General features: G+C 33.2%; 17 protein-coding genes and 2 pseudogenes across 19 annotated transcripts, besides 5 other annotated features; 14 read left to right on the top strand and 5 right to left on the bottom strand.

Annotated features, from left to right (window-relative positions):
• Window positions 1–18,855: part of a mobile genetic element that runs on past the window's edge.
• On the top strand, window positions 37–887 carry TVAGG3_0253230 (annotated as a pseudogene). Its single transcript has one exon. A coding segment is annotated over exon 1 (851 nt).
• On the top strand, window positions 1,407–1,925 carry TVAGG3_0253220 (uncharacterized protein; the record flags this gene model as incomplete). Its single annotated transcript, XM_051228110.1, has 1 exon — window positions 1,407–1,925. A coding segment is annotated over one exon (519 nt), but the record flags the coding sequence as incomplete, so codon positions are not given.
• Window positions 2,181–2,957, bottom strand: TVAGG3_0253210 (uncharacterized protein; the record flags this gene model as incomplete). Its single annotated transcript, XM_051228109.1, has 1 exon — window positions 2,181–2,957. The coding sequence occupies one exon, from the start codon at window positions 2,955–2,957 to the stop codon at window positions 2,181–2,183; it is 777 nt and encodes a 258-aa protein (XP_051113095.1).
• TVAGG3_0253200 (organellar and viral DNA polymerase type B) lies at window positions 2,975–3,727 on the top strand (the record flags this gene model as incomplete). Its single annotated transcript, XM_051228108.1, has 1 exon — window positions 2,975–3,727. One exon carries the CDS (start codon window positions 2,975–2,977, stop codon window positions 3,725–3,727), a length of 753 nt encoding a protein of 250 aa, XP_051113094.1.
• Window positions 3,736–6,111, top strand: TVAGG3_0253190 (phage tail repeat-like family; the record flags this gene model as incomplete). The annotated part of the gene is made up of 1 exon (XM_051228107.1): window positions 3,736–6,111. The coding sequence occupies one exon, from the start codon at window positions 3,736–3,738 to the stop codon at window positions 6,109–6,111; it is 2,376 nt and encodes a 791-aa protein (XP_051113093.1).
• On the top strand, window positions 6,457–7,257 carry TVAGG3_0253180 (integrase core domain containing protein family; the record flags this gene model as incomplete). The annotated part of the gene is made up of 1 exon (XM_051228106.1): window positions 6,457–7,257. The coding sequence occupies one exon, from the start codon at window positions 6,457–6,459 to the stop codon at window positions 7,255–7,257; it is 801 nt and encodes a 266-aa protein (XP_051113092.1).
• TVAGG3_0253170 (organellar and viral DNA polymerase type B) lies at window positions 7,506–8,444 on the top strand (the record flags this gene model as incomplete). The annotated part of the gene is made up of 1 exon (XM_001313852.1): window positions 7,506–8,444. The coding sequence occupies one exon, from the start codon at window positions 7,506–7,508 to the stop codon at window positions 8,442–8,444; it is 939 nt and encodes a 312-aa protein (XP_001313853.1).
• Window positions 8,611–9,438, top strand: TVAGG3_0253160 (KilA, N-terminal/APSES-type HTH, DNA-binding family; the record flags this gene model as incomplete). The annotated part of the gene is made up of 1 exon (XM_051228105.1): window positions 8,611–9,438. One exon carries the CDS (start codon window positions 8,611–8,613, stop codon window positions 9,436–9,438), a length of 828 nt encoding a protein of 275 aa, XP_051113091.1.
• TVAGG3_0253150 (uncharacterized protein) lies at window positions 9,728–10,201 on the bottom strand (the record flags this gene model as incomplete). The annotated part of the gene is made up of 1 exon (XM_051228104.1): window positions 9,728–10,201. The coding sequence occupies one exon, from the start codon at window positions 10,199–10,201 to the stop codon at window positions 9,728–9,730; it is 474 nt and encodes a 157-aa protein (XP_051113090.1).
• On the top strand, window positions 10,293–12,330 carry TVAGG3_0253140 (annotated as a pseudogene). Its single transcript has one exon. A coding segment is annotated over exon 1 (2,038 nt).
• On the top strand, window positions 12,398–13,109 carry TVAGG3_0253130 (organellar and viral DNA polymerase type B; the record flags this gene model as incomplete). The annotated part of the gene is made up of 1 exon (XM_001313851.2): window positions 12,398–13,109. A coding segment is annotated over one exon (712 nt), but the record flags the coding sequence as incomplete, so codon positions are not given.
• TVAGG3_0253120 (organellar and viral DNA polymerase type B) lies at window positions 13,559–14,134 on the top strand (the record flags this gene model as incomplete). The annotated part of the gene is made up of 1 exon (XM_001313850.1): window positions 13,559–14,134. One exon carries the CDS (start codon window positions 13,559–13,561, stop codon window positions 14,132–14,134), a length of 576 nt encoding a protein of 191 aa, XP_001313851.1.
• TVAGG3_0253110 (uncharacterized protein) lies at window positions 14,240–15,097 on the bottom strand (the record flags this gene model as incomplete). The annotated part of the gene is made up of 1 exon (XM_001313849.2): window positions 14,240–15,097. One exon carries the CDS (start codon window positions 15,095–15,097, stop codon window positions 14,240–14,242), a length of 858 nt encoding a protein of 285 aa, XP_001313850.2.
• Window positions 15,153–15,382, bottom strand: TVAGG3_0253100 (uncharacterized protein; the record flags this gene model as incomplete). The annotated part of the gene is made up of 1 exon (XM_051228103.1): window positions 15,153–15,382. A coding segment is annotated over one exon (230 nt), but the record flags the coding sequence as incomplete, so codon positions are not given.
• TVAGG3_0253090 (uncharacterized protein) lies at window positions 15,427–15,861 on the top strand (the record flags this gene model as incomplete). Its single annotated transcript, XM_051228102.1, has 1 exon — window positions 15,427–15,861. One exon carries the CDS (start codon window positions 15,427–15,429, stop codon window positions 15,859–15,861), a length of 435 nt encoding a protein of 144 aa, XP_051113088.1.
• On the top strand, window positions 16,747–17,457 carry TVAGG3_0253080 (uncharacterized protein; the record flags this gene model as incomplete). The annotated part of the gene is made up of 1 exon (XM_051228101.1): window positions 16,747–17,457. One exon carries the CDS (start codon window positions 16,747–16,749, stop codon window positions 17,455–17,457), a length of 711 nt encoding a protein of 236 aa, XP_051113087.1.
• TVAGG3_0253070 (repellent protein 1 family) lies at window positions 17,488–17,946 on the top strand (the record flags this gene model as incomplete). Its single annotated transcript, XM_001294427.1, has 1 exon — window positions 17,488–17,946. One exon carries the CDS (start codon window positions 17,488–17,490, stop codon window positions 17,944–17,946), a length of 459 nt encoding a protein of 152 aa, XP_001294428.1.
• Window positions 17,995–18,231, top strand: TVAGG3_0253060 (uncharacterized protein; the record flags this gene model as incomplete). The annotated part of the gene is made up of 1 exon (XM_001294426.1): window positions 17,995–18,231. The coding sequence occupies one exon, from the start codon at window positions 17,995–17,997 to the stop codon at window positions 18,229–18,231; it is 237 nt and encodes a 78-aa protein (XP_001294427.1).
• Window positions 18,232–18,855: a terminal%2Cinverted (terminal inverted repeat of Maverick-1C transposon ID:TVAGG3_0253050).
• Window positions 18,856–20,016: 1,161 nt separating this feature from the next.
• Window positions 20,017–20,039: a terminal%2Cinverted (terminal inverted repeat of MuDR-6/TvMULE4 transposon ID:TVAGG3_0253030).
• Window positions 20,017–23,033: a mobile genetic element.
• Window positions 20,830–22,278, bottom strand: TVAGG3_0253040 (MULE transposase domain-containing protein; the record flags this gene model as incomplete). Its single annotated transcript, XM_001313848.2, has 1 exon — window positions 20,830–22,278. The coding sequence occupies one exon, from the start codon at window positions 22,276–22,278 to the stop codon at window positions 20,830–20,832; it is 1,449 nt and encodes a 482-aa protein (XP_001313849.2).
• Window positions 23,011–23,033: a terminal%2Cinverted (terminal inverted repeat of MuDR-6/TvMULE4 transposon ID:TVAGG3_0253030).
• Window positions 23,034–24,415: the final 1,382 nt, after the last annotated feature.

Below are 24,415 nucleotides of genomic sequence, written 5' to 3'. Positions count from 1 at the left end.
AAAATGAAGCATTTAATACATGATGTAGATGAAGACATGAATGAAACACAGATAAACTTAACTCTTCTCTCATTCTTCCTTTCAGTAAGGACTATGAGTTCTGTTCAAATGGTGTGTATTTCTATTGTGGAAAGATGGGTCAGGTAAGACATTTAACCTCATTCGTCATATACTCATAACAGAGCGTTTAGGAAACGACTCTTACTATGACCAAATCATTATATCAGCAACTTCAGACTCTATGGACTCAACAGCGAAAACATTTATGTCAAAAGTTCAAGCCTCTGTCGTTAAAGTTCCAGACAGTGAACTCATTGAATTTCTTCAACGTTACATTCGACGTAAGAGGAAATATTATGCCATCGTTGAATTTATACAGTCAGGAATGCAAAAGACTTCTGAGGAGATGGAAAGAATTATTGACAAACACCACTTACGTCAATACTCAGGAGTTTACGATATGAAACGACTTACAAACTACATTCTATCAAAACTTTCAAAATACCCCTTCAAAAAATATCCTTCAAACACTCTGCTCGTTTGCGACGACTTCGCCGGAAAAGGTTTAGTTCAAAACCAGACTCACCATTAGCTAACATCATTACTAAAGTCAGACATTACCATTAACTGTAGCAATACTTATGCAAACATGGAGGTTTTTAGCTTTAAACATAAAACGTCTCATAACTGACTTCGTTATCTTTCAAGGTTTCTCACGTTATGATATTGAACTCATTTGGAAACAGTCAGGTATAACATTACCTTTTGAAGAAATTTGGGAAGCATATAAGTCTCTCATCTCTCCTCGTTCATACCTTGAGATTCATATCATGACTAATACCATTAAAGTCAAAAATATTCCATGGGAACGACCAACATTGTTTTAAAGCTTAACCTTCAATTGACTGATGGTAAACAAATTCCATGCATCTCTGTCGCCATTTCTGTTAATATTTTTGCTGTCATTCATATCATCCACTTCCCCATCCGTTAGCTTTTGAGGATATGGGTTAGAATAGCTGTTCTTAAATGAAGGCTTCTCACCTTTTAGAGCATAAACTCTATAACTTTCTGCATACTTTATGTTTGAACCTCCTGAGCCATCATTGACATAAATTTTTATAGGCTTCCACCCTTTGTTCATGTTCCTGCTTCTTCCCTTAGCTCTTTTGTTCAGTAGTTCTACATCTTTATACACAGCACCTGTCTCAGTGAATTCAACAATATTTTCATTCGTTAGCTTTACATTCAAACCCTTGTCGAGTATATTGTTCATTTCATACATATAAAAGGTTTTTATTCTATATGAAATGAGAAGCAAATCCATCTTAGCTGGTGCCGTTAATGTTCCAATTGAACCAACATCAAATGTTGACTCACGAACGACAAACAATATTGTCATAAAGAACTATAGTTCAGAGTGTTTGAAAGAAAAAGAACCAGAACTTAAGTCGGTGAATTTAAACTCAGCTTCAAACGCTAACGCTACATCAGATGTTAAGTTAGAGTATCCACCATTAGACCAAATTCTTTCAAGAGAAGCCAACGACAATCCTTACACAAATGTTCAAACAAATCCTTCAGATAACGTAGACCATTACCTTCTTCAGTTATATCAAACTATCTTACTCAAAGACGATAAGAAGCTTTTGATAAATCTTATAAGTAAGAACCAAATAATTCTAACAAAGGAGGACCTTGAAAATGTTATATCACGAATAACAGGGAAACAATGTGTCATTGACTATCTCGACCCTGAAATCGAATGCTGTGGTCAAACGCCAATATTCATGAAAATAGGTAACATCCGCATCATTGAAACACCAGGAACTACAGGAGTTGAGTTTAAGTATAGATATTCGAACGAGTATACAAAACTATCTACTGACTATAAGCTTTGTTTGAAATATGTTTTAGTAAATTAAAGCAGTCAGGACCTTCGGTCTTGGCGCTTTGCGCCGTCAGTCAAAAAAAATTTCAAGTTAGCAATTTGTAATATCTATCCAAAACTTCTTCAACACTATTGAACTCATCTTCATAATGCAAACCTAATCTTATTGACTTGGTGCAGTTTTCACTAACACAATATTTTTCTGTTCTCTTGACTGACATAACTAACTCATCTGTTTCATCAAACAGCAACAACCAAAGTTCATGACCTAATACATAACATTCATACTTTATATTTTTAGCTCTGAGTTCTCTTGTAAGCTGTTGCATTTAATATTTTCTAAAAAGTCAACTTCAACAGTCATTCGCACTGGTGCCTTCAGTTCTACAGGCTCTCCTTGAAAGTCAACAAGTCTGCATTGCATGTCTTTCAAATTATGAGGACTAATGCGAACCCATTTACCTAAATGAGTTGCTATGACAGGAACGTTTGGAATGAACATTGAATTTACTTCATAACAGAAAGACTTATATTCTACTGAACCTTTACTATTAACTCCTGAAATACCTGTGACATTAGCTATTTTTGACTCAATGTACAAACAATTGCCATAACATACGTATGGAACAGATTTCATCTCAATCGTTTTGTCAACACTTTTCAAAGGAAATGTCATATGGTATGCTCCCAGAAGCAATTGAACTCTATGACTCATTCGTGTTATCTTAAACTCCTTCACATAACTGAACTTCAAAACTCCTGCAATAAGTTTAACATTCATTAAGTTTTCTTCGTTATCCTTGTTTATTGTAGTATTTATGAGAGCATTTAACACTCCAGCTAATGTTTCCATCTTATATTCTACATTATTGTGAAATCTTATTTCGTGCTTCTTTCCATCTATTTCAAGCTCCATGAAATCTGTTTCGTCAGTTATAACGAATGAAGCAATAGTATTAAAGTCAACCATTCTGAAAGCAAGCGCCTCATTCTGTAGACCTAAGTTTGTTTGTAGCTTTACTGTCCCGTATTCGTTTGGGTCTGTACTTTGCAAATAGAACAACATTTTATTCTTATTAAAATATGACTATTGCTGCATATGCGTATGAAGCTGACAGAGCTAAACGTTTATATTTTGGTCAATACTCTCTCACACTTACTGACAAATATATTGTTATTTCTGATGGAAATACTGAGAAATATATAACATGGAAGGACTATGAAAAGTTTGACCCTATTTTAACTCCATGTACTATGCCATTCATTGTAAATGGTGAAGTTGTCATGAAGAACGACACAACAGTATATAGGTCTGTTTATGAAGCATTAGAATATATGTTGAATTATAATCCCGAAAGATTTGACCCAAGCACTACGCCATGTGCAATGCCCTTTATTAAGGATGGTGAAATTGTAAGAGTTCCGAATTCAACGGTTTATACAGCTGTTCAAAACAGTTTACAAAACATTTTAGCGAATATCTTTAATTCAGAAACTACAGAAATAAAATTACCGTATATAACAGATGCTAAAGAAATTAAATCAAGAATTACAACATTATTTACGTCACTTAATGATTTAATGACTTATATCATTAATACTCCTTCTCCGACTACGGCATTTGATCCAAATTCGACGGTTTGCAGCGTACCTTTCATAAATGACAGTTCAGTAATTGAATTAAGGGATTCGACAGTAAATGAATCATTAAAAGCTTCATTAATGAAAATCATTGATTTTAACTCATTCATGAATACATATAATTCATTCATTAATGTTTCATACACTTCTAAAGAAGGTGAGCCAAAACTATTGATAAAGCGGTGTATGAAATAAAAGCACCAATGACGAAATTGAATTCGTTAACTTTTGATGGTGATAGTTCCGTTAACAGCATGACATCAGGAAAAACGATTTTAACGAAAGAATATTTAAAATCTCATGTTAGTGAGTTCGTTGAAATTGAAAAAGAAGGCGGAATTAAGTTCGATCTACTGGGTTTCATTTTCAACTTAGCGAATGCGGGTGTTAGTTTCGCTGAATGGACAACTATACAGAGTGAAATAAATGCAATATGGACGTTTTTGGGGTCAAAAGCGGGAATGGGTGAGCTTGTAAATGCTGCAAGAACATTAGGTGAAACGGGAAATTTTGTAGATGGTTTTAAAAGACTTGTTTCAAATGTTTTAACAAACACAAAGAAATTATTTAGATATACCATACATAACGGCCAGATTTTCGAACAGGTAGCAACAAACCCTCCGGTTATGGCTGCGTTGATGATGGTTAGAGACATAAAGCCGCGTAGCGGTGAGGGCGAAGCCCACGAAGAAGAGAAGAAACCAGAGGATACGGGTCGGGTTATTCGAGACATTAAAAACGTGTATCCTGAAGTTATTGATTTATTTAGAGGTGTTAATGATTCGATTTCAAATCATTCTATAACCCTTGATGAAGAGAATAAATTAACAGATTATATATTCGTCATTATTGCAGAACTAATGAAGAGAATAAATGAAAAAGGTATAGCTGATATCATAAATGTCAGCGATGTAATGATGAAAAGAAATTTTGACTCATTATTTACAGAACCGAAAACAGAATATAGTCTTTATGACGTAATTACTGAATTAATGAAAAAGATTAATGATAATAAGAGTTCTGGCGGAAGAGTTGAATTAGAGGTGAATGATGTTAATGAGAAATTAGATAGGAAGGCAGATAAAAACCATGTTCATTATATAAGTTCAGATGAACAGATTATAACGGACTATCATGGATATTTAACACGAACTGAAGAAAGAGTGAAGACGGAAGATGTTAATGAAAGAAGATATAAATACATTCGTGCTGAAGGTTATGACATGCGCTGTACTGTACAGTATGACACAGGTAAAGCACCAGAAGCATTTGGTTATAACGATGAAATTTATGCTTCTAGTTTCTTTGTTAACGGTGTATTAGTTGAACCAAGATTTACATTGAGAGTTAAGGCAAAAATAACTTTTGAAGATGCTATTAAAAGTAAAGCAGAGAAAGATGAACTTGACGTAACGAACAAAGTTTTGAAATCTCATAAACACAATATCTCCGATATAAATGAACTTCAAGCTACATTAAATAGTAAAGCTGACAAGAACCATACACATGGATCCTTCACTACTGTTAGAGCAGACGACATAATATTGAACTATACCCTTGGTTCAAGTGCACCTTTAGAGAATCCAAGTACAAGCGTAAAAGATACACTAAACTCCTTAAATAACAAATGTATAAATATCGAAGGACATGTCAGAAACTTTGAAACATATGAACTACCAGCAATGTTAGATAAGAAAGCAGATAAGAACCATACACATGAATTCTTCACAACTATTAGAGCTGATGAGATAATATTGAATTGGGCTATTGCTTCATCATGCATGCGTGATGAAGATATGCACACTAACCTAAGAGATATGGTTGTTGATTTAGCCAATAAAACCGACAAAATATATGTAGATGAAGAATTAAATCGTTATGATACAAAAGCATTGAGTTATACAGAAGAAGCAAAGGAATGGGTCAATGAAAATTATGTGAAGAAGTCAGAAGTAAATGATGCGGTTAATGGTAAAATTAATGAAAGATTTTCGAATATAGATTCATTAACAGTTAATGACATTCAATTACATCATCAATTACCTGGTCAAAAGAATGTGGAATATAATAATCTTACTCATGTTCTCGATGGTTTCGATGAATTTAGAACTGATGCAGCAATTGCGATTGCAGGCATGAAAAAAGAAATATTGCAAGCTGTATATCCTGTTGGTTCTTTATATACATCAATGAATTCAACAAATCCAGCAAGTGTTTTAGGTTTTGGTACGTGGCAGCAGATTGTAGACAAATTCTTATACTGTGCTAACTCTTCAAAGCAAACAGGTGGTTCAAAGAAAATTAAAGAAGCAAACTTACCTGCGCACACTCATACAGGAACGACAAACTTTTCTGGCGACCATAGACACTCATTAAGAGACCACCCATTATACAACTCAGAGTATGAAACTGGCCATGACGTTTTATCTCCATCTTATAACAATTCAGCAAAAAAGACTTTTCGACCAACTGAACCAGGAGGAAATCATTCACATACATTTACAACAAATCCAACAGGTTCGGGTGAAGATTACATGCCACCATTTATGACTGTATTCGCATGGTACCGCGTTCAATGAACGCGCTTGAGCCTGCTTTGCAGGCTTACCGTCTTGAATAAAATCTTTATTTTTACATAAATGAGTTTAAAAGAAGTATTCGAACAACATCCATGGAGGTCATTTAAGAAGTTCAATGAAGCTGCAAAGAGTTGGGGATTTACTAACAGAGCTGAAGTTAAAAAGTTCTTTGACAAAAATGTTGTACATCAAACAAAAATAAACCCTTACGACTACTTTTTACCAATTTACTCCAACACTCCCGACGCATACCAATTTGACACTCTCATTCAAAGCAGAAAAGGAGGACATAAACCATTCCTCATCTTCATTAATGTTAACACTCGCAAAGCTTTTGCGTATATAATGAAAAATAAAGGAACTCGTGAAGTGTTAAGAGTTTTACAAAAGTTTGTAGCAGAACATAGCCCAAGTACTTTAACATCAGACCAAGACAGTGCATACCTCAGCAATGAAATCACAGAATTTCTCATTAAGCATAACATAACTCACTACACTACCGAAGACCATAACCATAACATACTCGGCATCATAAACCGCTTCATAAGGACTCTCAGAGATTTAAATCAAGAGCGAGACTTTACCGAAGAAACAATGAAACATTTTCTCGAAGTATATAATTCCTCAACGCATTCTACAACAGGACATACACCAAATTCAATGACACAACAACAAGAAGAAAAGTATATACAAAAGAAACGAAGTCAAACACAAAATATCAGAAATTCAACACAAGTTACCCTCATTCCTGGAACAAAAGTTCGTGTAGTTCTTGACGACAAACCGTTGACAAAGAAACGTTTAAGGTTAAGTCGAAATTATTATATCGTAGACTCTACGCAAGGTAATGTATATCTTATAAAAGCTGCTGACGACTCCATTGCATTTTATCCTCGACATAAATTAGTTGAAAGTAGTAATGGCAAACTTGCTGAAACCATTGACGAAGCAAAGCGAGGAGTGGTTATTGAAATACTTGGCTATAACATAAACGATGACACTTATAAAGTAAGATATGAAGGAGGCGTTGAAGATGTTATACCATCTAAGAACTTGAGAGAATCTAAACCAACTCATCTGGGACCATTAGAGCGGGAGTACTGGAAGGATAAAAATAAGCCAGAAAGAATAAGAAAATTCTTCTAAACTTTTTCATTAGATGTAAATCAGACATGAACGAGAACAGTCATGATATCATTAATGGTACCATTTATTTACACCAAAAATAATGTTTAGGGTAGATGGTTAGATCTAACCCGATTTCTAACCTCATTTCTACCCTCAACCGCTAAGCGGCGAGACCCAAAGGTCTTGAATTTTCATGAATTTCCTTAAGACAGAAAAAATAAAGTTAGTTTTATTTTTATTTATTTTTTTTATTTTGTATAAAAGATATGATTTCAACAATCGGCACAACAACAATTCAAACAACAGCACCAAACTCGTTAGTCATGAATCCAACATCTATGTTAGTAGAGATGAAAAGCTTCATTCCTTCTTCATTTACTTTCGAAACAGAAATACAAAAAATTAAGCAGGAACTTTTAACAAGTAATTTAGACTGTACCGCACAGGATGAAGAAAATGGAGAATATCTTTATGACATGCAAGATATCATAGACCATTTACCTAAATTGCCTGAAATCCAACAACAAAAACTCACTATTCCTGAATTCGATGAAATAGAAGTTAAAGTTAGTGATTCTGCAGAAATAAAGAAGTTCATACGTAAAGTAAACTATGAGTTTCTAGGATATCATTGCAACCATAAAGTTATGGACAAAGATTGCGACATGATTTATAAAAACATTTCAGATATTTATAAATCGGGGGAGTTTAAGACATACAACAACTTTGTTTCATTAGTTGCAAAATGTGTATGGCAGATAAGAGATAAAGATAGAAGAGGTAAGGTATGGAATGAACAGATAAAACCAACTGCTTCAGATTTAAAGAAAACCATTGACGCTTTAGTTATTTTAGCAGGTAAGGTTTCAGAATATAACGCAAAAATGAATCCGCAATGTTCGAAATGTAAAGCAGCAATGAGGAAATATAACTATTCAGTAAAAGAGATAGAACGTATGCGAAACGACTATGCTGACTTAAAGAAAGAAGCAGAGAAACCGACAGAAAATAAAATGAACATGTTAGAATTTCTGAATAAAAACTATCCCACAGCCGATGATTTCCTTTTATCTGATGTCAAGAAGAAGTATAAAGAAACTTTCGGTATCGTTAAAATTTTTGATATATTAACTGAAGAAATAGAAGCTACAAAAATATTTAAAATTTCACGAATTCATAACGTATATCATGTGAAACGTTTATAAAATAACTGGGGTAGAAATGAGGTTAGATATCGGGTTAGATCTAACCATCTACCCTAAAATATATTTTTATTGAATTCAGCACAAAAATAATGAATTTAATTAAGACAGAAAAAATAAAGTTAGTTTTTATTTTTTCGAATTTTTTATTTTGTATGTAAAGACAGTAATGTCAACATCAGAGAACACAACAATTGCTATCGTTCATGAATCCATAAATGAAGAATACGAGTACATACAGTATAACAAACAGTTACGTCTCATTCGTTCGGTCAAAGACGATATGTACCAAATGCAAAGTATAATGAATGCTCTTCGTTCTACAAAGCAAGCATATCATTGGTTTGAAAACCAACAGACAAAAGAACTTTTAGAAGAATTTCCTCATATGATTGCTTCCCTCGGAAAACCGGGGGAAGAGATTCCGTATGAAAATCGCAAGAATTTGGCTCCTGGTTTGAAAGGTTATTATGTTCATAGACTTTTAGTAAACGCTGTAGCAATGTGGGCTTCACCTCGTTATGCTTGTTATATTTTCATGATGTTAGATGAACTATATAAAGCAGAACGTGAAGATATGGAAATGAAACTTCAAGCAAAAAATGAAGTCATTGAATCCAAAGACAAAAGCATACAGAAAAGAATACCGCGTTCGGTACCAAAAGGAAAGGAAAAGAGTTATAAGTATATGATATATACTGAAGAGATGGAAAATGAAGAAGATAAAGATATGGTTATGTTGCATTTAGTGAGAATAAACAACAAGAGCTTTTATGACTTAGCTAAGATATATAAATCTGATAGAAACGGGTTCTATCGTGAAAACTTACCGATTTCAATGACTCCGAATGAGCAGATAAAGGAAATTGTCAAAAATACTCTTCCTCAAACACACTATGACATCAAAGGTTGCACAATACTTACATTCAAAGAAGACTTAACATTACTGAAGGAAAAAATAACAGAATATTTCGATAACTTCAAAGAGGAAGAATAAAAAAAATCTAAGCTAATTTTATTTTTTTATAAAATTTTATCTCATATGAAAGAACATGAATTTAGAATATTCGGAACTCATGACAGAAGAAGAGAACGAACAACATGTAAAAGATTATGCAAAATTTCTGAAGACATACAAAGCATTTAAACAATATCTAAATGCTTCTAAAGATTATGCAAAATTTCTGAAGGTATATAAAGCTTATGAAAAAGCGTATGAAAAGTTTATACATTGGGGAATTGTTGTAAAATATCGATATGAAGACTAACCAAAAATATATTTTTGCTTAAATGACGTCAGGGTCAATTTCTTCAACCATTTCACTTCCTTCGTCAATGTCAATAGAAGCTTCTTCAACCTTTGGTAAGAATTTCTGTATAACATCTTTGTTCGTTATTGTCTTCAGAGATGGAGGATAATATTTCACATTTGTTTCACCTTTCTTATATTCTTTCTGTTCGGAAAGATTTAAAGCAATACTGAAGAAGTCAATGTTAGAGTTCTTTATAACAGTATAGTGTGTATCTTTGACATTCACGAAGAAACTCTTTTGTTTCAAAACTACTGCTAACTCTTGTGAAGTATAACGTTTGCGGTCAATGACGATAGCTAATGGTCTGACATACTGACCAAACTTAGATTCTTTCACAAACTTCTTGTTAAAGATAACATTAACATTTGAAGCACCATTGAACTCATTCTTGATGGCATTAGCGAGAGCATTGTATGAAAAGAATTTGCAATCTTGCATGTGTTTCATTAAAATAAAAATATTAAATTATTTTGAAAAATAACTTAAAAAAATCTAATCTAATTTTTTCAAAAAATATTTTTTTTATTTCCTACTAAAGATGTATCGGAAGTTGTCTAAGTTAGAACACTCGGAAATAAAACAACTTCTTACAGAAGCTAACATAGATGTTGCAAAGCATTACGCGACAAACAAAAAAGCACTCGCTGACTTCATTAAAGACTACAATGGTGAAATAACTTATGATAGAATTCATGAGTTCATAAAGCCGCAACGCGGCGAGGACGAAGTCCATGCAAGAGCATTTCCTTTAAATGACATTGCTATTGACTTATATCATAGACGTTCAGTACCTCATGAAGTAAGAAGAGAAATGTTTGACATAACAAATGCGAACGTTGGTCATACTCGTAAAGCTCTTCGCATGATGTTCGTCAAGAAATGTTTGAACTTACGAACTCAAACGTCGGTGAAACAAGAAGAAGAGACGAACACACTGAAACAACAGAGAAGAGAGATGTTTAAAAGTGCTATAGAACAAGTTCGCAAAGCTAACGATGTCATTCGTTACATTGACGACAAAACCAAAAGAAGGTGAGAGATGGTTAAAGAAAGATGAAGAGAATAGGAAGAGAAATGTGAAGTCAGGCAATAGATCATTGACTTTAACATCGAAGCTTTAGATGAACCAAACAGAGACTACTTACACAAACATTTCGGTAAGGTTTTCATGAGACTCTTAGAGAAAATTAAAATAAACTCACAACAGAGATGGATGTATGTTATAAACTTGGTGGAAAGTATGAATGTTCTACGTTAAACCTCAATAATATTGGAACATTACTACATCAGCTCTTGAAGGAGAACTTATATCAGAGATAGAAGCAAATGCTGCAGGTATTGTTGAAATGCACTATGACTTCTTGACAAACATAAAGAATCTTACTGAAAAAAGATGTATGATTTAACAGAATATGAAGGCTTAACGATGTCAGATGTAAAGAAAGCAAACCAAAAAAGAGACCATATAGAGATGAAAGCACGCTGACAAATGACCAGAAAGCCATTTTGGAAGCTCTTAAGCAAACAGGAAACCCAGCACTTATAGAAAGCTTTTGGAAAGATAATGGTGAAAAGAAGTTTTATAAGAAGAGAAGCGGCCAGTTCTGGAAGTATCTTTGCGCATTACCTATAAATCTTGAACGCTACCAAATCTTCAATGAACTGAACAAAAGAACTGCAACACTTATGACAGAGGACAATTGTTTCGTTTATGCTTGCATTCAGGCTGGAGTAAATGAAGAAACTATTGACCACATGAGAGAAGTCATTCGTGTTAGAGACTTTCCTCAAAGTAAAGTACAAGAAATTTCTGACGCAACAGGTATAGCATTTAATGTTACCATTGGTTATTTCAATAACTCAAGACATAATGAAATAAAGAGATATATACCAAAAGAATGTGAAACTGTTCGAACTATTGACTTACTTCTTGTTGAAGACCACTACATGCTAAACGAAAGATTACCTATGACAACATATTTCATTCGCAACTATATAGAAATCATGAAGGAATGTGGTGGAATGAACATTGAGAAACAAATGAAGATTTATACAAAGAGAGAGAACAAATATGTAGTTCGTTATGATAGAACAACACCGTTATGGGATGTTATGAAAACATTGTGGGAGTGCAAATATTTCGAACCTATTTCTTATGGAGAACTTTTCACATATACGACTGACTTATATAAACAGAACCTTGCACCATTTAAAGATTTGACATATGCTCCAAAGTATTGTGTACAACTGAAGAAGAAAGCCGAGCCAAAAGAAGTAAATAAAAATAAGTGCAAGTTCATTCCTGAGCACGTTTTCTTTGCTGACTTTGAGTGCAGTACCGATGGCTTTCATAAAGCTTTTAACATATGTTACGACAGTGAAGATGGTTCAGTGAGTGAAAGCATTTGGGGTCAGAACTGTGCAACAGAATTTTTGGAGCGACTTCCTGACAAGAGTTTAATATATTTCCATAACCTCAGTTATGATATAAACTTCATCTTAAGAAACATGACAGAAGTGAAAGGAACTCCCATCATTAAAGGTTCACGAACAATGCAAATAACTGGCTTATATAAAGGAAGGGCAATTATTATAAAAGACTCTTACAGTGTTATAAATAAGAAGCTTAAACTATTTCCTGCTATGTTTAACTTACAAACAGGACCGAAAGAAGTATTTCCATACAACTACTACAGCAGTGTTTTGTTAGCAAATGACAACAGAACTGGTGTCATTTCTGAAGCATGTAAGTTTATCCGGGATGCGGATACGTTCATGAAAAACATAGATTCCATCAAAGGTTGCAGAATAGATGAAAACCACTTCGACTTAGAAAAGTATAGCACATTTTATTGCAAACAAGATGTAAGAATTTTAAGAGAAGGTTTTGTTAAGTTCCGCAATGATATATTGAAAGAGTTTGATATAAACGTTTATGATTACGTTAGCCTTTGTTCAATTGCTAACAAATTGTTTGAGAACAGAGTATACTTCCCGAATGGAAATCTTTATGACCTCTCAAATAAACCAAGAGAATTTATTTCGAGATGCATTCAAGGTGGAAGATGTATGTTGTCAGATAACATTAAACAAAAGAGCGAAAAGAAACTCATTGCTGACTTCGATGCTGTTTCATTATATCCCTCAGCTATAGCAAGACTTTATACTTTAGAAGGAATTCCAAAGGTTATGAAGAAAGAAATGTTAAGCACAGAGTATCTCATGAGACATTTATTCGATGACGACCAAAAGGAACCCATTGGTGAAAAGTTTATGTCTGGCTTCTTTGTTCTCATTAAGATAACAGAGATTGGAATACATAGACACTTTCCTTTAATAGTTTGTGACCCTGAACTAAATCCAGAACTTAACGTTCCCAGAAGTTCAAACACTTGCTGTTTAATGTATGTTGACCATATAACATTACAAGACCTCATAAAATATCAAGGTGTCAAATGTGAAGTGTTGCAAGGATACTATTACGATGGAAACAGAGATATTAGAATAAGAGATGAAGTAAAGAAGTTGTTTGAGTTAAGGTTAAAATAAAAGAAAGAAGGAAATCCTTTGCAAGAAAATATAAAGCTCATTCTGAACAGTATTTATGGCAAAACTATTCTATCTCCTATTGAGTCAAAAATAACCATAGTAAATGACAAAGATGCTATAAGATATGCCATCAGAAACTACAACCATATAGTGAAGTTCGAAGGTTTGGATGGTTCAGATAAAACTATTTTCAAGCTAACGAAAAGCATTTGCAGACACTTTAACTTTTGCCCCTTAGGTGTTAATATCTTATCTATGTCGAAGAGAATAATGTGTGAAGTATTCTGTACTGCTGAGGACTTAGGAATGGACATCTTTTATAGCGATACGGACAGTATGCATCTCTACAATGAAGATATCCCTCGTTTAGCTGAAGAGTTTGAGAAACGTTATGGAAGAGTTCTCATTGGTAAAAACCTTGGTCAATTTCATAGCGACTTTGCAGAAATCACAAAAGATAAACAAAGTTTAGCATACAAGTCAATATTTTGTGGAAAGAAGACTTACATAGACTTACTCACGAATGATTTAAATGAAGTTGCATTTCACTGCAGAATGAAAGGCGTGAAGCAAGATGTTATTGCTTTAACCGCTAATGAAATGTTTCCTGACTCTGTTCAGTGTTTCTATGATGAAGATAAAGGTTTAATGGTTCCGCAAGGAAAATTTGACAAAGACTCTGAGTTCAGTGTTATGAAGTTATATAAAGCACTTTATGACGGTCAAGAGATTGGATTTGACTTATGTAAGTCTTCTAGTCCTTGCTTTGCTGAAAAGTTTAACTTTTCTATTCAGACTAAGACTTCATTCATAAGAAAGCTTAAGTTCTGAGGTCATGAATGAGAAAAATAATGAGGTCATTTATTTTTGTCAGCAGTGAGACCATTCATGATAAAAATAAGCCGCTAGCGGCAAGGGCGAAGCCCATGTGGTCATTTACAATACTGCGATGGTAGAGTTTAAGAGTTGTGCTTCAATGTAGAGACAGTCCTTATGGTCTGGAGGTAAGAACACTGGGCAGTTATGGCCATGAGTGGAGAACATGTCTATCCAAAACTCACGATTGAAGCCAGTTAATTTATAGTATTTAGGGTTAGGAAGTGGTGAAGTTCTTGTATGACCAATGAACTCATTTTCAACTCCCTTACTTAAGTTTGAATATAATATAGCTTGTTTTCTATCCCAAATGCCAGGTGTTACAATCTTTGAAAATTCATTTTTCCTCGGAAGCATTGCATCATAATTGAAAACATTTTTGAAGTCTTCATTGGGTTCAGAGATTTGAAATCTTATACGTAATGGATTTTCTTTCTCTTTAGCTACTTCATTGAATGGTGAATATATAACAAACTGACAGTCATGAGTTCCATCTTCATTTTCATTAAATTCATAATGAAAGTCTATAAGTTGTGGCTGACTACCTTCTTCTTTCAGTTGTGCAAGAAACTCACGTAAAGGCTGTAAAGTTTGTACTTCAATGTTGAACTTTTTCTCGAACATCTCATTAAATGAAATCATACATTGTTGCAATGTTGTATCGTCTTTAAAGTATTTGTATATGTGAATGTTTTGGGCGCTTAAAGACTGTTCGTCATTTTCTATCTCGACTTGAAGTATAAAGTCAACCTTTCTGAAAGCACGTGTTATATACATAGATGTTATGCCAATGTACTTCTCTTCATTTATGTTCACAATCCAGTCTGTTGGAAACTTAAACGTTACTCTGTTCCCCTTTATTTTGACGTCAGGGTTTTCACTACTGAATGCAACAGATAAAGGTATTTGTCTATACATTTAGTTCCGATAAAAATAACCCATTTACTCTTTCTTTGCTTCAGCTTCTTTAGCTTTTGCTTCAGCTTCTTCTCTAGCTTTCTTCGCCAGTAGTCTTGGGTTCTTTTGTCTTCCAGCAGCTAATGCAGCAAGTTGTTTTTCACTAAGTTTTCTCTTTGGTCTCTCTGGCTTTTGTTCTTGTTTTTGTTCCTTCAGTTCGGATAAAATTTGCTCACGAATTTCTTTCTTCAATGCTTCAACATCTATGACCCCTTGGGTCTTGTCCGTAGGGCTTGTCTGAGTCATTTGACTGCAGATAAAAACAAAATTAAAACTTTAACCGATGTAAAATGAGCTTGTCAAAATCAGAGCGAGAGTCTATTATATTAAATGACGCAAGAGGAATACAACATCCTTTCTATTACGTAAGTCAGAGTAAAGATGGTAAAATATACGTAAGAAAAAGAAAGGTTCCATTAGCGAATGCAGAAAGCGACAACATTAAGGTGTATGGTAAGGGTGAAGTCCACGAAGCCCATATAAAACCTTCTGTTCAAACTGAAAAGTCAATAGAACCAGAAGAAAAGAAGCCAGATGTACTTTCAATAACGAACCAAGAGCTTATTGCAAAGTTCGTGAATTTCATTGAAAAACAAACCGAGTCAAAGAATCCTGACCCGCCAGTGAAAGAAGTTGAGACAAAAGAGAATGTACAGTTCATTGAAAATGTCAAGAAACAACTTCCACCACGAATGCCAAGAAGAAGAGTGAGAATAATGAAGTAAATAGATATTTTTATCTGAAGTAAATACATGCAGAACGAACAGCTAAACGAATTTACTCCAGCAGAGCATATTCATCAGATTCGCTCATATTTCGATATCATAGACAATGCAGTTCAAATTGGTGACACTAATAGAAAATATTCTGACGCAAAGATTCCATCACAACCTGGAACTGCTAAAGATAACACATGGGTAACATTCAATCTCTCACCTCCTGGTGAAAATATGTTGGACCTTTACAATACATTCATTACGTATAAAATGGAAGGTCAATTTATTGTAGATAAAGAAATTGGTTCAGGTTCCAATAAAACAAACCACCAGGATTTTGGATTGGTTTCGATGACGCTTTCTATGCAGTTGCTGGATATCAAATCCTTGCAAATGGTCGTATCGTATATTCTCAAGACAACGCAAGAGAAGAAGCATATATAACTTCAAACTCACAAACTACCGAACAAATAAAGAAAGTAGATGTTTTTCAAAGACTGAAGATGAGATATGGAGTCATTCGGGAACATGCAGAACAGGACAAATTGTTAGTGGGCCGATTACAGCAGGAAAATCATTTGATTTTAAGCTTCGTTTAAGAATTCCTGTTAGAAGATTCCTTCCATTAGAAGCTATTCGATTTATTCCAGCTTTTGCAGGAAACATTCAGCTTAAAGTAAAGTTCAGTAGCGACGCCTTACAATGCACATCTATATCTGTAAATGATATCATTGCTTTCAATCCAACTCTTAAAGTTGTATTTGCTTCAGATTCAAATCCACCGACAAATAAATTTGTTCCATGGAATGAACCATTCACTATGATAACGAAGGCAGTAGAAGCTAGTGGAACATTACTATTACAACTGTAACCCAGCAACTATTTCGAACAAAGATGGATTTTAATGAATGTTTTATTCATCCAAAGTCATTCTCTTTAGACCCTAACATTTATACAGAACTTGTAGAACATTATACAAACGAGGCTTTATGTTTTCCTGTTAAAGTTATGGATTGGATTCCTATGGACGGTTCATTCTCAAAGAATACAGATAGTTCAAGTGCAACATTTACAGCAGCTTATACGCCTATTAATGTTAAAAGTATTTGGGCACTATTTAGAAAGAAAGACAACTATTATGTTAATTTTGAGAACCCTAAGTTTAAATATCTTCAGCTTTCCATGGGAGCTTATGGAAATATGCCTGCAGAACCTGAAAAATCATATGGACCTGTATTTTATGAAATGGTTGCGAACGCTTGCAATACAAACAATGATATGATAGAATTTAATGAAGATGTTATGAGGTCATTGGTGGATGATGGTAGTGTGGAACATAAATGGGATAGCTATGACAACACACATTTCTTATGTGGTTTTCCAACAGAAGTGGACTTTTGCTTCCAGCAAGGTCAAACATCTACTGCTCCAATAACATACAAATTGTCTGTTAAAGGACCTATTGAACTAGCAACTGAAAATGTACCAAAGCCACTTATTGGATTTATGAGGGATTGTTGCTTTGCCATTCAGGTAAGACAGTCAGGCATCCCCATAATAAGATTAGATGACTATAACTTAGCCGCGGACGACAGTGAGGAATAAAGGATGAACGTTTATTTTTAAAGCTTATAAATGAGTTCTTCATCAAGCTCTCGCGAACCTTCACCATCTATGAAACAAACTTTACCAAACGATTATGGAGCACCTATTGAATATTTCTTACGAGCTGCACAATGGCAAAGAGCAGTCTCACCAAGGTTAGGTGTTCCACCAGCTCCTGTCAAAAATAGCATTTGGTCAAGTCCTTATATAAGATATGGTCTCCCACTAGGTTTGCTAGCTACAGCAGTAGCAGTTATGATGTTGAAAAGAAATAAAGCAAATGTTGTAAATAATACTGAAGTAGTTGAAGTTAAACAAACTCCAACACCTTCGCCAAAACCAACGCCTTCACAAACAACACCTTCAATGACTCCTGAACCTATGGAAGTACAAACTCCTGTTCAAAAGTCAACTCCTAAACCGACTCCAACATTTAAACCAGAACCTACTTCTCAAATAAATCGTAAAACTCCTGCGTTTCCTTACTGAAAAAATAACGTTATTTTTATTTAATATTAAAATTTTTATTTGATTGAAATGACAAATAAAGTCACTGAAGCAATGAAACAAAAGTTTTTGGTAGAATATATTAAATCAGGAACTATTCCAGAAGGTTTTTACATTCATCAAATGAAAGATGGTAGAGTTCAGTTTAGAAAGATAAAGCAACCATTAGATAAAGAAGGAATTTTGAGAAAGATTAAACTTCATGAGGACAACATTGCTGAACTTAAGAAGAAGTTAGAAGAGTTGGAGAAAGGAAAAGAGTTATAAAGCAATGAATTCAACAGGGTAGAAAAGAGGTTAGAAATCGGGTTAGATCTAACCTTCTACCCTAAATTTATTTTTGTGCTATGTTTTCATACGTGTGAGGGTGGTGATATCATTAGCTTTTAAGTTTATTTTTTAAAATTATTTTTTATTTTAATTTTATATAAATGACAGAACAAAAGCAACTCATACAAATCAAAACATATAACAAACATACATTTAAACATTTATTCTTCCTTCCTGAGTATAACATGTTCTTTACACTTCATCCTAGACCAGTTGACTATACACTGACTGTTTATAAAGATTGTCATGGTAGTTTTATAAAAACTTATGATGATGAAGGTAAGTTAACAAGACTATTCATTTCAAAACTTGAGAAACTTTATGACTTCAAGTATGACTACAATAGAGTTAACATTGACGATGAAGATATTGAAGAAAATTTATGAGAACGTTTATTTTTTCATTAGTGAGTTCGTTAGTGAGGTGAAATGGTTGGCGGCTTTGTAAATATTTAAGGTTAAGTTAGTTTTTGCGTTCATGTTGTAAAATATACGTTAGCGGTTTCGTAAAGTGTCAAACCGTTATCTTGGGTAAGGTGGAACGCAGTGCCGCCGTACCCAAGATAGTTTTACTAACTGCAGTATATAAAAAGTCATCCCCTGAGATCCAGCTCGAATCATCGACAAAGTCAGTAAACGGGCAGGATAAATCATCTGAATTATATTGGTAATCGGGGATAAAAGTCGAAATTTCAGCATTATGTTGAATTTTCTCAGACTGTGGTTGTGGTACTGAGTTGGTGATAGTTGAGGTGTGTCTTCTAAGTGTCCACTGTCTTGTCAATACTATGGAATCCCGCAGGAATGGAAACTTTCCTGCAAGCTCTATGGCTGCATTTGTTTCCATAGGAACAGTAACATATCCTATGGATTGGAATTCACTGTTAACAGATGATTTGCATTTTCCGATCAGGGTTATTAATTGGCGAGTGTTAAGTGCTAACACTTCGTTCATCCAAACAATTCCGCACACAAGCGATCTAGTCTTATCGCTTTCGTTATGTCTGACAATATAATTCCTTATCTTGTCAAATATAACGTTAAAATTCTTACAAAATTTTGAGCGGCCCGAGATCGCAATCGTTGTAGCAATTTCTTTCTGCAATTCCTCATAGCCAAGCTTGTCAATGTCTGATAGGATGTCCCAGTACATAGGTTTCGATCCCGGGCCGCCGGCATTAGTTTGTTTCATGTTTGATAAATGTCACTTTTGAAAATTTTCAAATCAATACTTCTTTTGAGAATAATTTGACTATTTTTGAATATAATATTTCTGACACTTCATAATCCAGACAGTTTTATCCACATCACAAAATTTATCAATGGTTCAATTCAAAAGATAAAATCATATTTTAAGTTTTTATTAAAAAAATTTTACTAATCCAACGGCTTTTTTTGTCAATCATATTTGGAAACTCTTAATACCAAATATCAGATCTGAATGTAATGCCAGTCCTAAAAAATGTTGAAACGTTCTCCGTTATGGCACACAAATGTTTCATTTCAAAATAATATTTAGTTGTTGTATAATATATGATAGGCATGCATACACTCCGATTAAACTCCCTTTTATTATATTCAACTTTTTGCCAAAAATTACAATTTTATACTATTATTATAAAAATAAAAGGATTTAATATGTACTAGCTAATTCCATTATGTTTCTCATAGTGATTTAGAATTCTAATCATTATTTTTTTTCATTAAAAAAGTATATGTCATTGAGGGGGGCACAAACTTGCCCAGTGAGGTGAAGTGAAAAGTGACGAGTTTACATGTCAGAAATGTAAAGTGCCAGATTTGAAACAAAAAATGGATTAATTTATTATTATATGATAGAGAGATTTGGTAAGTTACTATCAAATTTGTAAGTAAGGGAAAAAAAGTAAGAAAGAAAAAAATTTAAAAAATAAAAAGCCACTCGCTTCGCTCGCGGTTGACAAAAAGAACAAATTCGAAAAATAATTGTATGAAATTACGAAACTAAGCCACTCGCTTCGCTCGCGGCTTAAGAAAAGAACAGATTCGAAAAAAGATTGTACGAAACTACGAAACTAAGCCGCTCGCTTCGCTCGCGGCCTAAGTAAACAACATATTTCAGATTATCGATACTAAAAATTTTTTTATTTTATTACATTTTTTTTGCTTTTTTTTAAAGCTTCTTAACTTAAATCATGGAATGTCTCAAAGACAAAAGTAGCATACAGCATGTAAAGCTAAAGAAAGATAATCATAATTAATACCTTAATTTTTAATATTACGCATTTTTAGGTGCAAAATTTAAAAACATTCTAATACAATAGAGCAGTTTCCAAAAGTAGCATACAGCATGCAAAGCTAAAGAAAGATAATCATAATTAATACCTTTAAAGTTTAAAATCTTGATTTTTTTTAAAATCAAATATTTATAACTTTAATACATACAGCTTAAACCTTATACTTGTTTTCTCTTGTGAGAAAGCAATCTTACAAAGCTAACAATCCTAAAAAATAAAGAATTAAAATTTAATAATTTAATCTAAAATTAAAATCAAAATTAAATAAAATGAGTTCTTTGTAATAATACTTTCAAGGTAGGATATATTTTAGTGGGATCTATTGAGTCATCACTAACAGCATTGAGCAATCTATTGAGCATTGAAATACTCTCGATTTTTCTTTGTCTTTTTACATCAATTTCTGCGTTAGTTGCTTTTTCCATGATCCTAATGACACGGTCATCTGCTGGATTTTGATCAATTTTGAGTTTGATAACGAAAGATGGTATCACTTTTGTATAAATTTCTATAATAACATCATCAATTCTGAGATTTTTTCGATCAGGAAAATAGTCATGTTTGAGTGTTCTAAAATGAGCTTCGGCAATATTGTTAGTTGCGTCGCCTTCACGCCTGTCACGAGCAATCCATCTTGATATGTTGTAACGCCATTGTCTGTTAAAGTATTGAGATGCTGTTGGATCTGTGTCGAGCAACTCCAGAACTTGATCATAGGCAGCATTTGCTTCTTCCTCATGTTCTGCATCTAATTTGAAGACTAAATCCTTCATCAAATTATAGAATTGTTCAAATTTTTCTTGAGAAGAAAACTTATTTGATTTGCGAAGAATTGCACGAAGAACATGTACTCCGCACCAAAGTATTTGAGCTTGTGGAATGCTTTCTTCTATTGCTTGAGCTATCTGTGGAGCACAGTCCATGCTAATGTATTCTGGCTCAATTGTTACCCATCTGAGATAGGCGCACACGCAAACTTGAATGTTTTGATAAGTGTCTGGTTGACAAAAGAAATATAAAAAAGGGAAAATGTGAAAATCTTTGATTTTGCCAGTAAATGCATACAATGGAATGTTTGATCGCAACAATTTATAGGTGCTGTCTATATGAAATGTCTTGATACTATGCGCATAAGCTTTGCCTTCAAAAGGCGCGTAATAGAAACACATATTATTGTCTGAGACTTCAAATGCAATGAGATCATCTGGAGATTCTTCTTGTACTGTCTGAACAAAGATTTGCAATGACACAACATCGTCAGGAGAATATCTAGTTTGAAGAGCATGTATTCTCTCTGCAAATCGTTTGATTGCACGTGGTTTTTGAGCGTACATCTCTGGAATGGACGGACCTGTAAGAGGAATTTCAAGATCTTTGAATGCATTTAGCTGTGCTATCGCTCTTTGATTGTCATCTGTTTGGAAGTAATGTTCTAAATATTTGCGATAAAAGACAGACGAATATTGACTTTTGTCATTTGGGGCGGAATGATCATGTTCTTCAACTATTTTGATTAGTTTGTATTTATTTTGATCCAAGATTGCAACATTAAAATGTGCAGGACATTTTGGATATTTGCAGTGGAATGAAATCTGAGATCTTTCTTTCCTGACACGTTCACCATATCCATACTGTGCTTGTATTTCTTGTTTAACTCCAAATTTACAAAGATCCATAACAGTAAAGATAGTTTCTTCTTCTAATTCCATTTGAAATTGAAATGAAAATTAAAAATTCAGAAATTTGAATAGATTTGGTCTGTAATTAAATGAGAATAGCAGTTTGTTCGTCATTGTTTGAGGCAAGAGTATTATAGGAATATTATATGATGGATTTGAGTTGCATATAAAGAGTGCAAAAGGATAAAGAGAGAAATTTTGTTAGATTAAATTATTAAATTTTAATTCTTTATTTTTTAGGATTGTTAGCTTTGTAAGATTGCTTTCTCACAAGAGAAAACAAGTATAAGGTTTAAGCTGTATGTATTAAAGTTATAAATATTTGATTTTAAAAAAAATCAAGATTTTAAACTTTAAAGGTATTAATTATGATTATCTTTCTTTAGCTTTGCATGCTGTATGCTACTTTTGGAAACTGCTCTATTGTATTAGAATGTTTTTAAATTTTGCACCTAAAAATGCGTAATATTAAAAATTAAGATATTAATTATGATTATCTTTCTTTAGCTTTGCATGCTGTATGCTACTTTTGGAAACTGCTCTATTGTATTAGAATGTTTTTAAATTTTGCACCTAAAAATGCGTAATATTAAAAATTAAGGTATTAATTATGATTATCTTTCTTTAGCTTTGCATGCTGTATGCTACTTTTGTCTTTGAGACATTCCATGATTTAAGTTAAGAAGCTAAATTCTGAAGTTTACATGATCCTCTCGTGTGCACCCTTAAAAAAATGCAAAAAAAAATTGAATACTTTACTGGCTGGGCAAATTTGTCGCCGCCCCCTATGTCATTCAATATTTATGGATGAAAGAGAATAAACCGACACTTTATAATTAAATTATAATAATTTTGTTCGCTCTAATGAATTGTGAAAATCAAATGAATTATTTTATTGGAACCCAACTCCGAATTCTGGGGGCGAGTATCATAAGAAAAATTTTTCGAAAAATAGGGGGTGTTAGTATACTCAACCCCCTCATTAATTATCGTTTCTAGAGGAATAGTCACAGAGGCCTTTTTTCAGGTAACCTTTAAGAAGTTTCCGAAAGAGTTTATGCTCATATAACCTCATTTCCAGGTAAATAGGGGGTATTGTTCTACTAAAAGTTTAGTTACATACTGGCCTCGTTTCCTAAGAAACTTAATCAAGAGGCTATCTCAATAAGCCTTGACCAACAGGAATAGGATAAAGGAATATGCAATACTGAACTACCGTAATCTTAAAGCAATAACCGATAGACGCAAGCTCATCACTACTTGTTTGGTTGTTCAACGAATCTTTTTATATCACAGTACACTACACGTATCTCATACCTCCATACAATAGATGATTTACTCATAATTACATTTAAAACCCAAAAGTCGACATTTTTTTGAAAATATTATTCAGATTCAACGAAAACTTTCATTCATGATACATGCATATAAAATCTTCCAAGATATAATTACTTATCTTAACAAAAAATATCATTCTTTTTATATATTTTGAACAAATTTATGCAACCATCATGATTTTCGTCCAGTAATCAAGTCTCATACCTCCATCTATATATGAAATCATATTTTCTCCGTAGAATGCTACATTTTTATATTTTTTCTAAATTTTAATTTTTTTACTTCTTTTTAATTTCCTTTTATTAATAGCACACTATCCTCCAAGATGAATTTTCAATTTTTGCATCACAACTACATTTCTACATATTTTTTGCATAATAATTCTTATCCTTCTTTAAAATCCACTAGACTAGTGCTCACATTAGTTTTATATATTTGAAAATACTTATAGCTTCTTAAATTCGCAATTGAATCTTATCTTTTGTCTGGTTATTCTCCAAATACAATTCATAATACTCTTTGAATATTCTGATAAGCCATTCTCAGCTTACACATAGTAAACCAAATTCGACCACAATCATCTTTCAATATGTAATATTTATGGTAATACTTAAATTTTTATCTCATGAAACTAACTTTATTATGAAAGGCATATTTCAGATTTAATTTCACATCAAATTAATGCAAAATGTATCTTATTGAAAATACATACTTCAAGATATTTAATGAAATTTGATTGCCTTCAAAAATTAGAATAATTATTTCAAATCAAACAAGCAAAATCATAAAGTAACAATATTGGTTTATTTGGCTCTGAAAATAATTGCAA

This window comes from Trichomonas vaginalis, chromosome IV (genome assembly GCF_026262505.1).
Source record: "Trichomonas vaginalis G3 chromosome IV, whole genome shotgun sequence".
Taxonomy (NCBI): Eukaryota; Parabasalia; order Trichomonadida; family Trichomonadidae; genus Trichomonas; species Trichomonas vaginalis.
The sequence above is the reverse complement of the archived record's forward strand: the minus strand, read 5'-3'. Positions and strand labels throughout refer to the sequence as shown.